A 13530-nucleotide genomic window follows, 5' to 3' on the forward strand; every position below is an offset into this window, starting at 1 on the left:
ACTTCCAAACAATTTCAAAACTTCAATAACGCAAACAATACTTATATTTCAAACTCCAGTAGCCACCAGCCATACATCCTTATATCTGGTCAGTAGAACGAAAGACTGTTAATCTCTATATACTATATATCAACATTTTGTCACTGCAAGGCCATGGCTGACATTAGCCATATTTTTATAGCAAACAGAAAGTAGCCAGTAAGACTGGCATTACTCAATGTGTTATAGAATATTGAGAACAAGAATGAACTATTTCTTGGTCAGTGAGTTTAGCACCACTCCCCATATAAAACTACTTCCCGGACACAAAAATAGAACAAAATCGCGCCTAGAACCGTGTTGAAAATGTAGACTGATGGGGGACTTGTCAACGGGGATGTTTGCCAGGTAATGAAGGAACCATTCCAATTGCTGGGGGTTGTTCTATTCTGTGTCTGCTCCATATCCTTTTCTGCATTTTTGCCTTGAGCCACCTTCCTGTCTACGCTAGACTTTGTTATAGAGATCTGCTTCTGGGGCAAATCAACAGAAGTTCTACGTTCTTCAGGTTCTTTGGCCTGCAAAAAGGAAACCAAGCTGAGTTGAGGACATAGCCTTTACAAAGCCTCAATAGAAGGGCATATATATAACGACTGAAGAGAAAAAAAAATAAAAAATAAAAAGAAGAAGACTTTCTTCATGTTCTCTGTCCAGCAGTTTTTACTTCTCTCACCTTGCTTTGCTGTAGTTTTATTTCTCTCAATTTGCCTACTGGTGGATATGTTCTTCTTCTTGTTCTTTCCTTTGTATAATATTCGTCGTCAGTCGCTAATTGTATACAATTAACGGAAAAGTTAAATGCATCTACATTGACAGCGGAAGTATCCCTTAAGACATTGATGGATCTTGGTTGTGGTCTCTGTGTTCTTTCAGATGTGCCAGACTGTAGTTGAAGCTCAGACGTCTGAGGTTGAGGTGCTACAAGGACAGGGGAAGCAGCCAGTCTGGATAACTGGTTATGAAGTATAACCTCTGTATCTCGCGTGGATGGACTCGAAGTAAATCCACCTTGCAAACGCACCTGAAAGAAAAATGTCCAAAAATATGAAAAAGTTTCCAAAGCCTATATTAAAAAAAAATGAAGCAAAGTTTCGACTGTTTGACCTGTGCAAACTATCAACACAGCACAAAAATTTTATTTTAATATCTATAGGAGAATATCATTAGAAAGGACTGTAATAATGTGAATGACAGGCACATTATTCACATTACTACAGCGGTTCCTTGTGATATTTTCCTACAGATAAACGTAGTGTGGTTCAGTAGCTCTTGGAGTGTTTTCCAATAGCTACTCCAGAACATTTTTTTACCCTTACATGGATTGGTTCTGTGTCTGTGTCCGTGTCACATTGTGGATCAATATTAAGAATCGATCTGACGAACTCTTCGGCCTCGGGGTCATTTGCTTCAAAGTCAGATTGAAACGCGTTGTGATCATTATTACTACGGGAATTTGCAAGCCAAAGATCCCTTGTACGCTCAAAATAGTCCAGATTTTCTCGTGGCCGAGTATCTTCCTGCATTTGGAACTACAAAATAAGTGTTGGTTATTTTTTATATATATTTTTATGTATGCAGGGTGACCGCTCACTATCATTTGAGCTACAAGCACTTGGTAGCAAGTGTTGATTTATTGGACATGTTTCTTTTGCACCAGATATATATCAAGAAGCTCATATCAGGAAATTAAAGTCTCACCTCTAGACTCTCCATGCCATGTACTGGTTGATTTTCGAAATCAGATGCATTGTGAGTACTAGGTTCACCTTCATCACAGGTTGTTGCAACATCAGTATTCTCATCTGATTTTTTCACATTTTTCTTTAAGTGACAGAGAACGAAGTCCCTCTGCATATAATTAAGTTGGAAAACCAATTATGTAATGAAAGTAGATGCAATAGAAAATCAAATGACGTTCCAACGCATTGATTTCAAATTCGGAACCCCTTTGAGCTGCAAATTAGTAATTCATTATGACTAAATTTCTATAGCACAACAAGTATATCATGTTGTAAAGAGCAGCATTGTGTTATTAGTGCTGGAAAACAAAAACCATAAAAAGGAAAAGAAACCAAAAAAAAAAAAAAAGAAAGAGAAAGAGAACATGATGACCTGCTTAGCATTGGGATGGGCATCATCAGGGATATAATACTCATGAATGACCCAGTTGGTCTTCGTGGACTTACGAACACGACCTATGTAAAAGGTCAGAATCCTCTTTTTGGCGATGACAGTTCTGTTGTCCCGAGCCTTGATCACACGATCTTTGCTTGTGATCTTCCAAAAGCCTTCCTTTGTGGCCCTACTTCCTTTTTTGTATTTGTAGAAGAAGAACCAATTCTCATCGTCCGACTTTATCAACGATTTGTCTGCATAAACATTTTAATTGGACCCAATTGCATAGACAGAGCTTCAGACTCATTGAAATGCAAATTGAAAAAGTAAAAATAAAAAAAAAATAAAAAATCAAGAACTGGGAATGGTAGATAAGTAAAAGCACAACATTTGGATTGGACCCACTTGCCTGTAGAGAGTTTCAGACTGATTGAAATGCAAGTTACAAATGAAGTAGTAAAAAAGAATGAATATTTAAGAACTGGTAATGTCGTAGTTACCAGGTAAATCCCAAGGCTCGAACTTGAGGATATCAATTTCATCAATGATGTTTTCGGCATGGGAGCCCTCCAGCTTATTCTTCAAATAGTAGTTCACCAGCTCTTCATCTGTGGGCCGAAATCTGAACCCCACCGGCAGTGACAAGTCACCTTCTTCTTCTTCTGCTGCTCTGCTGAGTCTGGCCATCTCTCTGTCCTTTTCCTTTATGAAGAGAGAATGGTACAATTTGGTTAATTGATCTGTATGTTTCTGTCAAGTGTTGAGTTTCTGTGAGAGTGAGTGAGAGACAATTGGGAAATTGGAATGCTGGGTTTTTGTGATTAATGAGGTCGGTTCTTATTTTTTAATGATTAAAAACAACAGAAGCGTACGGAAACGGAATTGACTTCCAAGTCTTTGGCTTTCTGCTTTGGCGCTTACATGGGTTTGGAATTTTTGTTGTGGCACATGGTGGACCCCGGCTCTCTATCCGTGTTATATGTTGGGGTGTGCTCTGTATTTTGCATCGGTATACACATGTAAAGAAACATTAATTATTAGATTAATCCAACGAATTTAATCAGTCAGTGTAAGCATTTCTTTGCAAATGACCCACTAGTATAGTGATTTAGAGCAATTGCTCCTCCAAAGTAAGGTTACTGCCTCTCTTAATAAAAAAAGGTCTTTAAAAAAAATTTAATAAAAGATTATAAATGAAAAATGTCTCAGCAAGAATCAAACACCCCTCCGCCGAACCCCACCCCCTGCCTGAACATTTCACGCAGGAAGGCGGCGCAGTTGGCTAGTGCGTAGGTCTCATAGCGTGGAAAGTGAGTTATCCTGAGGGTCGAGAGTTCGAGCCTCTCTCTCACCCCATTTCATCTTTTTTATTTTTGAACCTCAACAATTAAAGGTTCCAAACAATTCAAGACCTTAATAACGCAAACACTGCTATATTCGAAACTCCAGCAATACAATTCAAGACCTCAATACATCCTTACATCTGGTCAGTAGAAAGAAAGACTGTTAATCTCTATAGGAATATATGAACATTTCATCACTGCAAAGCCATCGCCATGGCTGAGATTAGAGCATATTTTTATACCAAACAATAAGTACCCAGTAAGACTGGCATTACTCAATGTGTTACAGAATATAGAGAACAAGAATTAACTATTTTCTGGTGAGTGAGTTTAGCTCCACTCCCCATATAAAACTACTTCCCGGACACAAAACAAGAACAAAATCGTGCCTAGAACCGTGTTGAAAATGTAGACTGACGGGGGACTTGTCAATGGGGATGTTTGCCAGGTAATGAAGGAACCCTTCCAATTGCCGGGGGTTGTTCTATTCTGTGTCTGCTCCATGCTGCCTTGAGGCACCTTCTTGTCTATGCTAGACTTTGTTATAGAGATCTGCTTCTGGGGAAAATAAGCAGCAGTTAGAGGATATGGAGGTTCTTTGGGCTGCAAAGGGAAACCAAACTGAGTTGAGGAAATAGCCTCTACAAAGCTTCAATATAAAAGCATATATCTAGTGTAGAGAAGGAAAAAAGAAAAAAAAGAAAAGAAAAAAAAAGGCTTTCTTCGTGTTCTCTGTGCTGCAGTTTTGGTTCTCTCACCTTTTCTGGTGCAGGTTTAGGTTTTTCAGGTTCTTTGGGCTGCAAAAGGAAACCAAACTGAGTTGAGGAAATAGCCTTTACAAAGCTTCAATATAAGAACATATATCTAGTTTAGAGAGAGAAAAAAAAAGGCCTTTCTTCATGTTCTCTGTCCTGAAGTTTTGGTTCTCTCACCTTTTCTGCTGGATATGTTATTCTGCGTGTTTTTTCCCTTGTATAATATTCGTCAGCGGAAGTATCCCGAAAGACACTGATGGGACCTGATTGCTGTTGTGGTCTGTGTTCTCTTTGATATGTACCAGACTGTAATTGAACTTCAGTCTGGGGTTTGGATGCTACATTGACAGAGGAAGAAGCCTGTCTGGATAACTGGTTATGAAGTATAACATCTGTATCTCGTCTGGACTGGCTCGAACCACATTGTAGTTTATAAAGTATTTGTGGTTCACAACGCATTTGTAAACTCTGGACCTGAAAGAAATATGTCCCAAAAAATGAGCAAGTTTCCAAAGCCTATACTGACAAAAAATGAAGCAAAGTTTTGAGTGTTTGACCTGTGCAAACTATCAGCACATTACAAAATTTTGATTTTAAGTTTCTATAGGAAAAGTGTCATTAGAAAGGACTGTAATAATGTGAATGACAGGCATATTATTCACATTACTACAGAGGTTCCTTGTCATATTTTCCAACAGAAAAAAGTAGAGTGGTTCACTAGCTATTGGAGCGAATCGAGAGCATTTTTTTACCCGGTGATGGGCTGGTTCCCTGTCTGTGTCACTGGTTACTCTAAATTGTGGTTCAACAATAAGCGTTCTTAGGAACTCCTGGTCATTAGCTGAAAATTCAGGTGGAAACGCATTGTGATCATTATTACTAAGGGAATTTGCAAGCAAAAGATCCCTTGCCCGCTCAAAATAGTCCCCATTTTCTGGTGGCCGAGTATCTTCCTGCATTTGGAACAATAAATAAGTGTTGGTTATTATTTTTTCATCTAATATATATAGTGAATTTGGGGAGGGGAAAATCAAACCAAGGACCCTCGTGTGCAGAGTGAACACTCTACACGCCCTTTGCAGCAAGGGTTGGTTTATTGGATGTCTCTTTTTCAGGAAATTAGAGTCTCACCATATTCATGTCATTCACTGGTTGATATTCGACATCAGATGCATTGTGAGTTTCACCTTCATCACAGGTTGTTGCAACATCAGCATTTTTCACATTTTTCTTTAAGCGACAGAGAACGAAGTCCCTCTGCATATAATTATGTTGGAAAACCAATTATGTAATGAAAGTAGTAATCTACAAAACAATATTCACAAAACAAACCAATTTGGCTCAAAGGGGTTTCGATTTCAAGCCATCCATTGGTTTCCAAATCAAAACCCCTTCGAGCTGAAAATTAGTAATCCATTATTACTGAATAATATCTATAGCACAACATGCATATCATATTGTAAAAGAGGAGCATTGTGTTAATGTGACTGGAAAACAAAAACCATAAAACTAAAAAGAAAAATAAAAGGAAAGAGAATGATGACCTGAGCATTAGGATTGTCATCAGGGATATAATACTCATGCATGACCCAGTTGGTCTTTTCGGAATTACGAACACGACCTCTGTAAAAGGTCAGAATCCTCTTTCTACCGATGACACTTCTGTTGTCTCGAGCCTTGATCGGATGTTCTCTGCCTGTGATCTTCCAAAAGCCTTCCTGTGTGGTCCTGTTTTTTTTCTGCTTGTTGTACTCTGGTCGACTGAAGAAGAACCAATTCTCATCATCCGACTTAAGCAACGATCTCTCTGCATAAACATAAAACACAACATTGGATTTGACCCAATTGCATATGCAAAATTTCACTCATTAAAATGCAAATTGAAAAGGTATCAGAATAATAGTCAAAAAAATGAAAATTCAAGAACTGGGATTTGGTAAAAAAGTAAGAACACAACATTTGGATTGGACCCAATTGCATATAGAGAGTTTCAGATTGATTGAAATGCAAATGAAAAGTGAAGTAAGAAAAAAACTTTAAGAACTGGGATTTGTTGATAATGACCAGGTAAATCCCAAGGCTCGAACTTTAAGATATCAATTTCTCGGATGATGTTGCTGACATGGGAATCCATGCCCTTCAGCTTCTTCTTCAAGTAGTGGGTCACCAGTTCTTCATCTGTGGGATGAAATCTGAACCCCACTGGCACTGACAAGTCGTCTTCTGCTGCTGCTGCTGCTCTGTTGATGACGATCATCTCTCTATCCTTTTATGAAGTGAGAATGTTACAATTTTTTGATTGGATTAATTGAACTGTCTGTGTATGTTTCTGTCAAGTGTTGAGTTGCTGTGAGATTGTGTAAGTTGGAAATTGGAATGTTGGGTTTTTGTGAGTAATGCGTTGGTGTTGGCTTTTCTTTCAGAATGATTAAAAACAACAGAATTGTACGGAATTGACTTCAAAGTCTTTGGCTTTTCTTTCAGAGTAATGCGTTTGTGTATGTTTCTGTCAAGTGTTGAGTTGCTTCGACTGCTTTCATGGTTTGGAATTGGAATTTTTGTCGTGGCATAGGGTGGACCCCACCCACGCACTCTAAACCGTGTAAAATTCAATGTATGGCTGTGTGGCGGGGATCGAGAAGCTTCCCATCATGGAGGAAATTTTAAGTATAGCCGTCACATAGTCGAGTTTATATTACTAATTCAATCATGTGAAAATAGTATATCCATTCATTAATACTACACCTTAAGTCTATTGTATAATAATCTCGTAGTCTGCTTTTTTTTCCATCAATATTTGATAGAATTTGTAAAAATTATATGGACTATATTAATATATACATCTTTTGCGTACCGAAATATGAGACCCATTTTATACTCCTTATAGATGGGTTCTATTCGTACTAGACTGAAATATTTTCTGGTGAGCCCCCAGTCCCCATATAAAACTACTTTTTTTTTTTTTTTGGTTACATTGGAGGAAAGAAATCCCACTGGCAATCCCACTGGCACTGGGGTTCGATCATGGGTGCCATGGGGGGAAGGGGGAATCCACCACCACTGTGGTGGGAACCCATTGGCCCATATAAAACTACTTCCCGGACACAAAAATATAACAAAAAAAGGCCTAGAAAAATGTTGGAAATGTAGACTGATGGGGTACTTGTTGTCAACGGGGATGTTTGCCAGGTAATGAAGGAGCCCTTCCAATTGCTGACGGTTGTTCTATTCTGTGTCTGCTCCATACCCTTTTCTGCATTTTTGCCTTGAGCCACCTTCTTGTCTTGGCTAGAATTTGTTGGAGAGATGTGCTTCTGGGGCAAATCAGCAGCAGTTCGACGATATGCAGGTTGTTTGGGCTGCAAAAGGAAACCAAACTGAATTGAGGAAATAGCCTCTACAAAGCTTCAATATAAGAACATATATCTAGTTTAGAGAGAGAGAAAAAAAAGCCTTTCTTCATGTTATCTGTCCTGGAGTTTTGGTTCTCTCACCTTTGCTGGTGGATATGTTCTTCGGCGTGTTTTTTCCTTTGTATAATATTCGTCAGTGGAAGTATCAATGATGGGACCTGATAGGTGTCGTGGTCCTTGTGCTCCTTGAGATGTATCAGACTTTAATTGAACTCGATCAGTCTGAGGTTTAGGTGCTACATTGACAGAAGAAGCAGCCTGTGGGGAGATCTGGTAACGAAATATGCCACCTGTATCTCGGCTGGGCTGGCTCGAACCATAGAATACTGCACTATCCATTTCTGCCTGAAACAAAAAAATGTCCACAAATATGAGCAAGTTATTTCTTTTTTTATGTAATACACTCAGTGATATCAGTTGGAGATGAAAGCTAAGATCTTGAAGATGATTGTGGAATTTTTCTAGAATTTTCGGAGCAGCCAATGAGAGCAGTCTTTGAAGTTAAGTAAGCATAATGTGCAATCCCGTCAAAACTGTGCTGCTGTGAAAGAATGACTATTTGAAGACTTTCTTGATTTTTCCTCAAGGCGTACAATATATGGCTGGAAAGATCAGAAAAAAACCTACAATTTACATATTTTTTCCGAATGTTCTTGGAGGAGGAACAATCTCAAACGTGCGTTCAAAGTAACTGACGTGTTATCCTAGTCCAAGTAGGAAGAGGAGTCAATTACTTACCTATTTGGGATTTATGTTTTAATTAGGTTTTTCTTTAGGGGGGACACGCAAAAACTAGGAGAAATTGGAGACGCCGGAAGAGTACAGCAAGTGGCTCGGTTTGATTGTTTCTTCCTTATGTTTTTGTTTATATCGAATTCTATGATTATGTGTAACTAATTTTCTTTTGCTAGGGCATGATGTAGCCCTAGTATGATAATATAGTTTTCTTATTTTACCTATCTATTGATTGTTGTTTGATGTTGGATTCTTAATCACTGTGCTTAATAATTTAGTTGATTATCTTGATGCTTGATCATCATCTAGACTTTTAATTGAGTTAATTGGATGCAAATTAGAGTAAATACCATACTTAATTTGAGGCTTGCTTCTTGTTATTAGGATTTGTAATTCATCTAGGGTAAATACCATACTCCTATGGTTTACATTCTTGTTAGAGGTTTTCACTGATGTTAATGAGTTTCTATGTGTTGATATTTGACCTAAATACCATAGGCGAATTGCATGTAAGAATATACGAGTTAGCCTAAATATCATAGGTAATTCATGAAAAAGGAAAACTAAGCGGCGACATCAAATGGTTAGTTAATAGGTAGGTGAATAAGAGGCTAGATCGAATTACTAGTGGTGAATTTATTATCCTAGTGCTTTTATCAATTTGAATTTCTCATCCTTGTGTTTCGTGACTTTCTACTTGTTTTGTCTTTTAATTTCATTGTTAATTAAATCATTCTTTCAAAAACCCCTTTTGTGTTTACGTGAGTATGCTACGTGTTTAATTTCTTGTTTATATAATTAGAGTAGTTAAAGTATTTTGTGAAGTAAATTAGGTTGGACTAATTGGAAGTTGAACTCAATCCTCGTGGGAATGACCTTGTATTTGCCATACTATATTACGATTGACTTTGTGCACTTGCAAGTATAATTTGTGTTTAGACTAATCTTTATAATCTCCATTTTTCAAGTTGTCTAAAATTCACAACACTTGATAAATTATAAAAGAAGCCCCTATATCTTGATTATGTCAGCAGTTAAACTCACACCACAAAACGCAGAGAGTTTAATTGATCAGGAGAAGAAGGTATTGGTTTTGAGCACACACAACGTCCTTCGTTTTCGTGATTCTGTATACTATATTTTGTTGATATTCATATGGTATGTGTGAACACTAAAGCTGCTAATGTTGATATTCATATGGTTTTGTTAAAGAAGCTTACTACTTTCAAGATTTATATCACATTATGATTGCTAAAAAAGAGTGTTAAAGCACTTTAAAAGGATTTTTTTAGTGTTCATCTGTTCGGTTTCAGTTCGATATTTTTTTTCTCAGATTCTCGTACACAGATTCAACATTTATATTGGAGTGTTTCATTAGCTATTGGAGTGTTCTCTAGTAGCTAAGGGAGAGCATTTTTTTTTTTACCTGTACATGTCCATGGAATGGTTCCATGTCTGTGTCACTGGTTACTCCACCATCTGGTTCAACAAGAACCGTCTCTAAGAACTCTGCGAATTCAGGTGGAAACGCATTGTGATCATTATTACTAAGGGAATTTGCAAGCACAAGATCCCTTGCCCGCTCAAAATAGTCCCCATTTTCTGGTGGCCGAGTATCTTCCTGCATTTGGAACAATAAATAAGTGTTGGTTATTATTTTTTCATCTAATATATATAGTGAATTTGAGGAGGGGAAAATCAAACCAAGGACCCTCGTCTGCAGAGTGAACACTCTACACGCCCTTTGCAGCAAGGGTTGGTTTATTGAATGTCTCTTTTTCAGGAAATTAGAGTCTCACCATATTCATGTCATTTACTGGTTGATATTCGACATCAGATGCATTGTGAGTTTCACCTTCATCACAGGTTGTTGCAACATCAGCATTTTTCACATTATTCTTCAAGTGACAGAGAACGAAGTCCCTCTGCATATAATTAAGTTGGAAAACCAATTATGTAATGAAAGCAGAGGCAATAGAAAATCAAATGAGGTAACTTCTAACGCAAGCCGACATCTCTAAGTTTTTTGCATATTTACATAACAAACCAATTTGGCTCGCAGGTAGGGGTCTCAATTTCGAGCCATCTGTTGATTTCGAAACTAAATTTCTATAGCACAACATGTATATCATATTGTACAAAAAAGAAAGAGAATGATTACCTGGTTGGCATTAGGATGGGCTTTAGGGATATAATACTCATGCATGACCCAGTTGGTCTTGTCGGAATTGCGAACTTGACCTATGTAAAAGGTCAGAATCCTCTTTTTGCCGATGACGGTTCTTCTCCTGTCTCGAGTCCTGATGTCATGTTCTCTGCCTGTTATCTTCCAAAAGCCTACCTCTGTGGTCCTCTTGGTCTTTTTTTTTGGGGTGTACTCTGGTTGACTGAAGAAGAACCCGCTCTCATCGTCCGGCTTCATCAACGATTTCGCTGCATAACATAAAACACAACATTTGGATCGGACCCAATTGAGTTTGAGACTGATTCAAATGCAAATTACAAGTGAAGGAAGAAAATTGAAGAACCGATATTGTTGATAATTACCAACTAAATCCCATGGCTCGAACTTGAGGATATCGATTTCATCAATGATGCCTTCGACATGGAAATCTCTGCCCTGCACCTTATTCTTCAAATAGTAGTCCACCAGCTCTTCATCTGTGGGACGAAATCTGAACCCCACTGGCAGCGTCAAGTCACCTCCTTCTGCTGCTGCTCTGCTGAAGCTGATCATCTCTGTCTGTCCTATATGAAGAGAGAATGTTACAATTTGTTGATTTGATTAATTCAACTATCTATATGTTTCTGTCAAGTGTTGAGTTGTGAGAGGCAATTGGGAAATTGGAACGCTGGGTTTTTGAGATTAATGCGTTGGTTCTTCTTTTCTAATGATTAAAAACAACAGAACAGTACGGAATTGACTTCCAAGTCTTTGGCTTCCCCTGCGTACTGCTTTGCCTCTGCGGCTTACATGTCTTTGGAATTTTTGTCGTGGTATATGGTGGAGCCCACCCACTCACTCCCGCTCACGAGCAATTCTTTAGTATGACGGTGACATTGATGCTACTAAATACACTCATGTTATGTATGTATAATACAACAATCTTGTACGTATGACGTCAGTCCATCATTTAATAATCTTGTCGATCATCCAAATTAAACCTAGTAACATTATGTAATGATGTGATCGTGAAACCCTTAGTTTTGTATCTCTTTCTGTGCCTATATATATATATATCTTTATTAATCACATCTTTTATTGAAATATGAGACCATTTTCTAGGTGGATTCTATTTCAATGAGCAATTTAATTAGAAAATGCTCTATGATTTTACTGAAACTAGGATTAGCGTACCTAATCTTCCTAGATTGCATGATTCTTTGATGCAACCACGGTCAAATTTAGACTGTTCTTCGGCAGAAAAGAAGCAGACATGAGCCTGCATTTTTTATGTGATTGTGGATAAGTTTCTTCTTGATTAAGTACTTGCAATGTATTATCCAGCATACACATCCCTTCTGATCTTCTACAAACGATTGCCTGTTATATACCATAGAAAAAGTCTTCACTATCACACTTAACAATGCATCCGCTAATGATGGTGCTATTAGGCATATGAAGAGGCAATTGGGCCAATGGGGCACTCTTTCATTGAATGGGGACTTTTACATATGAGGTGTTGTGCTCACATAACTAATTTGATTGTGTTTGATGGGTTGTGTGAGTTGAATGATTCAATCAAGAGGATTCAAAAAGCTTGTATGTATACAAGATCCTTACCATCTCGATTGGACAAGTTTAGGCAATGTTTTATGTTGCAAAAGATTGATAGCAAAGGGCTTTTGCCTTTGGAGTGCAAAACAAGGTGGAATTCAACCTATGAGAGGCTAGAAGCCGCCTTAAAATTGCAAAAAGGTTTCGAGAGGTTGGAAGATGAGGACTCAAACTTTGCATCTTACTTTGAGGAAACCCTTGGAGACCATGAGGATGAGAGGCCAAAAAAAAAAAAAAAAGAAGGCTTGAAACGCAAGGGAGTTTAAGAACAAAATTGAGCCCCCCAAGTTTAGTGGATTGGGAGTATGCAAAGGTTTTTGTGAAGTTCTTGAAAAGGTTTTATGAGGCTACCTTGAAGCTTAGTGATTATAAGACGGTAACTTCCCATGTAGCCTTCCATGAGATGTGCTCTATTGTTGATCTCTTGAAGAAAATGATGACAAGTGAAGATCCTTTTATGAAAAAGGTGGCCACTTCAATGAAATCCAAGTATGACAAGTATTGGGGTAATATTAAGGATGTGAACCAACTCCTAATAGTGGCTGTGGTTCTTGATCCCCGTTAAAAAGTGGATTATGTCCACTTTAGCTTTGGTGATTTGGAAGAGGATGCTTCCAAAGTTAATGCGATGATAAGTAGGGTGAAGGATCTTGTAATGAAGTTGTACGAGGCGTACAAGAAAGAAGATCCAGTTGCTGCCCAAGCTTATGTGGAGACTAATTTCGAAGGTGAGGGGGAAACAAGTATTGTTGACTGTGATGAAAGGCTTGAAAATTTTATGAGATCAAGAAAAGAGAAACAAGTGGTTCAAATTAGGAATGAAGTTGATAAATATTTGTTGGAGCCTCCTGAGAATCCTAAAAATGCTGGGTTTAATTTGTTGGATTGGTGGAAAGAAAACCATCCAAGGTTTCCGATATTATTATCTAAGGTTGCAAAGGATATCTTTGTTGTCCCTGTATCAAGTGTTCCATCAGAGGCTGCCTTTAGTTCTGGGAAAAGAATTGTGGATCCTTTTCGGGCTTCTTTGACTCCAAAAACAGTGGAGACCCTTATTTGCTCCAATGATTGGCTAAGGGCTGATGGCTTTAACTTCAACAAAGAACCGACTGAAGATGAATTGGAATTTTATATGACTTTGGAGAAGATGGAGAAAGGTAAGGGCTGCTTTCTTGCTTTGTATTGTTTTTCATGTATTTGGTTTTGTTTTTACTTTGTTTATATTAATTTATGTTTTTCAATGTGGTAGAAATGGAAACATTGCAAATGGTTGGAAAAGAAAACATATGTACCAATCATCAACAGCAGTCAAGATGAAGGACCATTAATATGTTCCATTACATTTTTTGGAG

The 13530-nt window shown here is 37.9% G+C and overlaps 3 protein-coding genes across 6 annotated transcripts; all 3 read right to left on the reverse strand.

Annotated features, from left to right (window-relative positions):
• Positions 1 to 2: 2 nt before the first annotated feature.
• On the reverse strand, positions 3 to 3030 carry LOC110748017 (uncharacterized). 2 transcript variants are annotated; one of them, XM_088247914.1, is made up of 6 exons: positions 2655 to 3030; positions 2152 to 2408; positions 1738 to 1887; positions 1356 to 1556; positions 713 to 1060; positions 3 to 557 (listed from the first exon to the last, which is right to left on the reverse strand). In XM_088247914.1, the coding sequence occupies exons 1-6, from the start codon at positions 2839 to 2841 to the stop codon at positions 270 to 272; spliced, it is 1431 nt and encodes a 476-aa protein (XP_088104040.1). In that variant the 5' UTR covers positions 2842 to 3030; the 3' UTR covers positions 3 to 269. The 2 variants fall into 2 exon arrangements, with proteins under 2 accessions (XP_088104040.1, XP_088104039.1); XM_088247913.1 differs by having other exon boundaries at positions 1356 to 1568; positions 2655 to 3029.
• Positions 3031 to 3562: 532 nt separating this feature from the next.
• On the reverse strand, positions 3563 to 6769 carry LOC110764062 (uncharacterized). Of its 2 annotated transcripts, none has more exons than XM_088248028.1 (7): positions 6317 to 6769; positions 5797 to 6059; positions 5384 to 5509; positions 5005 to 5205; positions 4430 to 4726; positions 4256 to 4294; positions 3563 to 4055 (listed from the first exon to the last, which is right to left on the reverse strand). In XM_088248028.1, exons 1-7 carry the CDS (start codon positions 6507 to 6509, stop codon positions 3828 to 3830), a joined length of 1347 nt encoding a protein of 448 aa, XP_088104154.1. In that variant the 5' UTR covers positions 6510 to 6769; the 3' UTR covers positions 3563 to 3827. The 2 variants fall into 2 exon arrangements, with proteins under 2 accessions (XP_088104154.1, XP_088104153.1); XM_088248027.1 differs by having other exon boundaries at positions 3563 to 4100; positions 6317 to 6768.
• A 195-nt stretch (positions 6770 to 6964) lies between these two features.
• Positions 6965 to 11355, reverse strand: LOC148296958 (NAC domain-containing protein 62-like). 2 transcript variants are annotated; one of them, XM_088248020.1, is made up of 7 exons: positions 10948 to 11355; positions 10562 to 10833; positions 10200 to 10325; positions 9827 to 10021; positions 7859 to 8010; positions 7747 to 7807; positions 6965 to 7611 (listed from the first exon to the last, which is right to left on the reverse strand). In XM_088248020.1, exons 1-7 carry the CDS (start codon positions 11135 to 11137, stop codon positions 7222 to 7224), a joined length of 1386 nt encoding a protein of 461 aa, XP_088104146.1. In that variant the 5' UTR covers positions 11138 to 11355; the 3' UTR covers positions 6965 to 7221. The 2 variants fall into 2 exon arrangements, with proteins under 2 accessions (XP_088104146.1, XP_088104145.1); XM_088248019.1 differs by having other exon boundaries at positions 7747 to 8010; positions 10948 to 11354.
• Positions 11356 to 13530: the final 2175 nt, after the last annotated feature.

Source organism: Prunus avium, chromosome 2 (genome assembly GCF_965620075.1).
Source record: "Prunus avium chromosome 2, drPruAviu1.hap1.1, whole genome shotgun sequence".
Lineage (NCBI taxonomy): Eukaryota > Viridiplantae > Streptophyta > Magnoliopsida > Rosales > Rosaceae > Prunus > Prunus avium.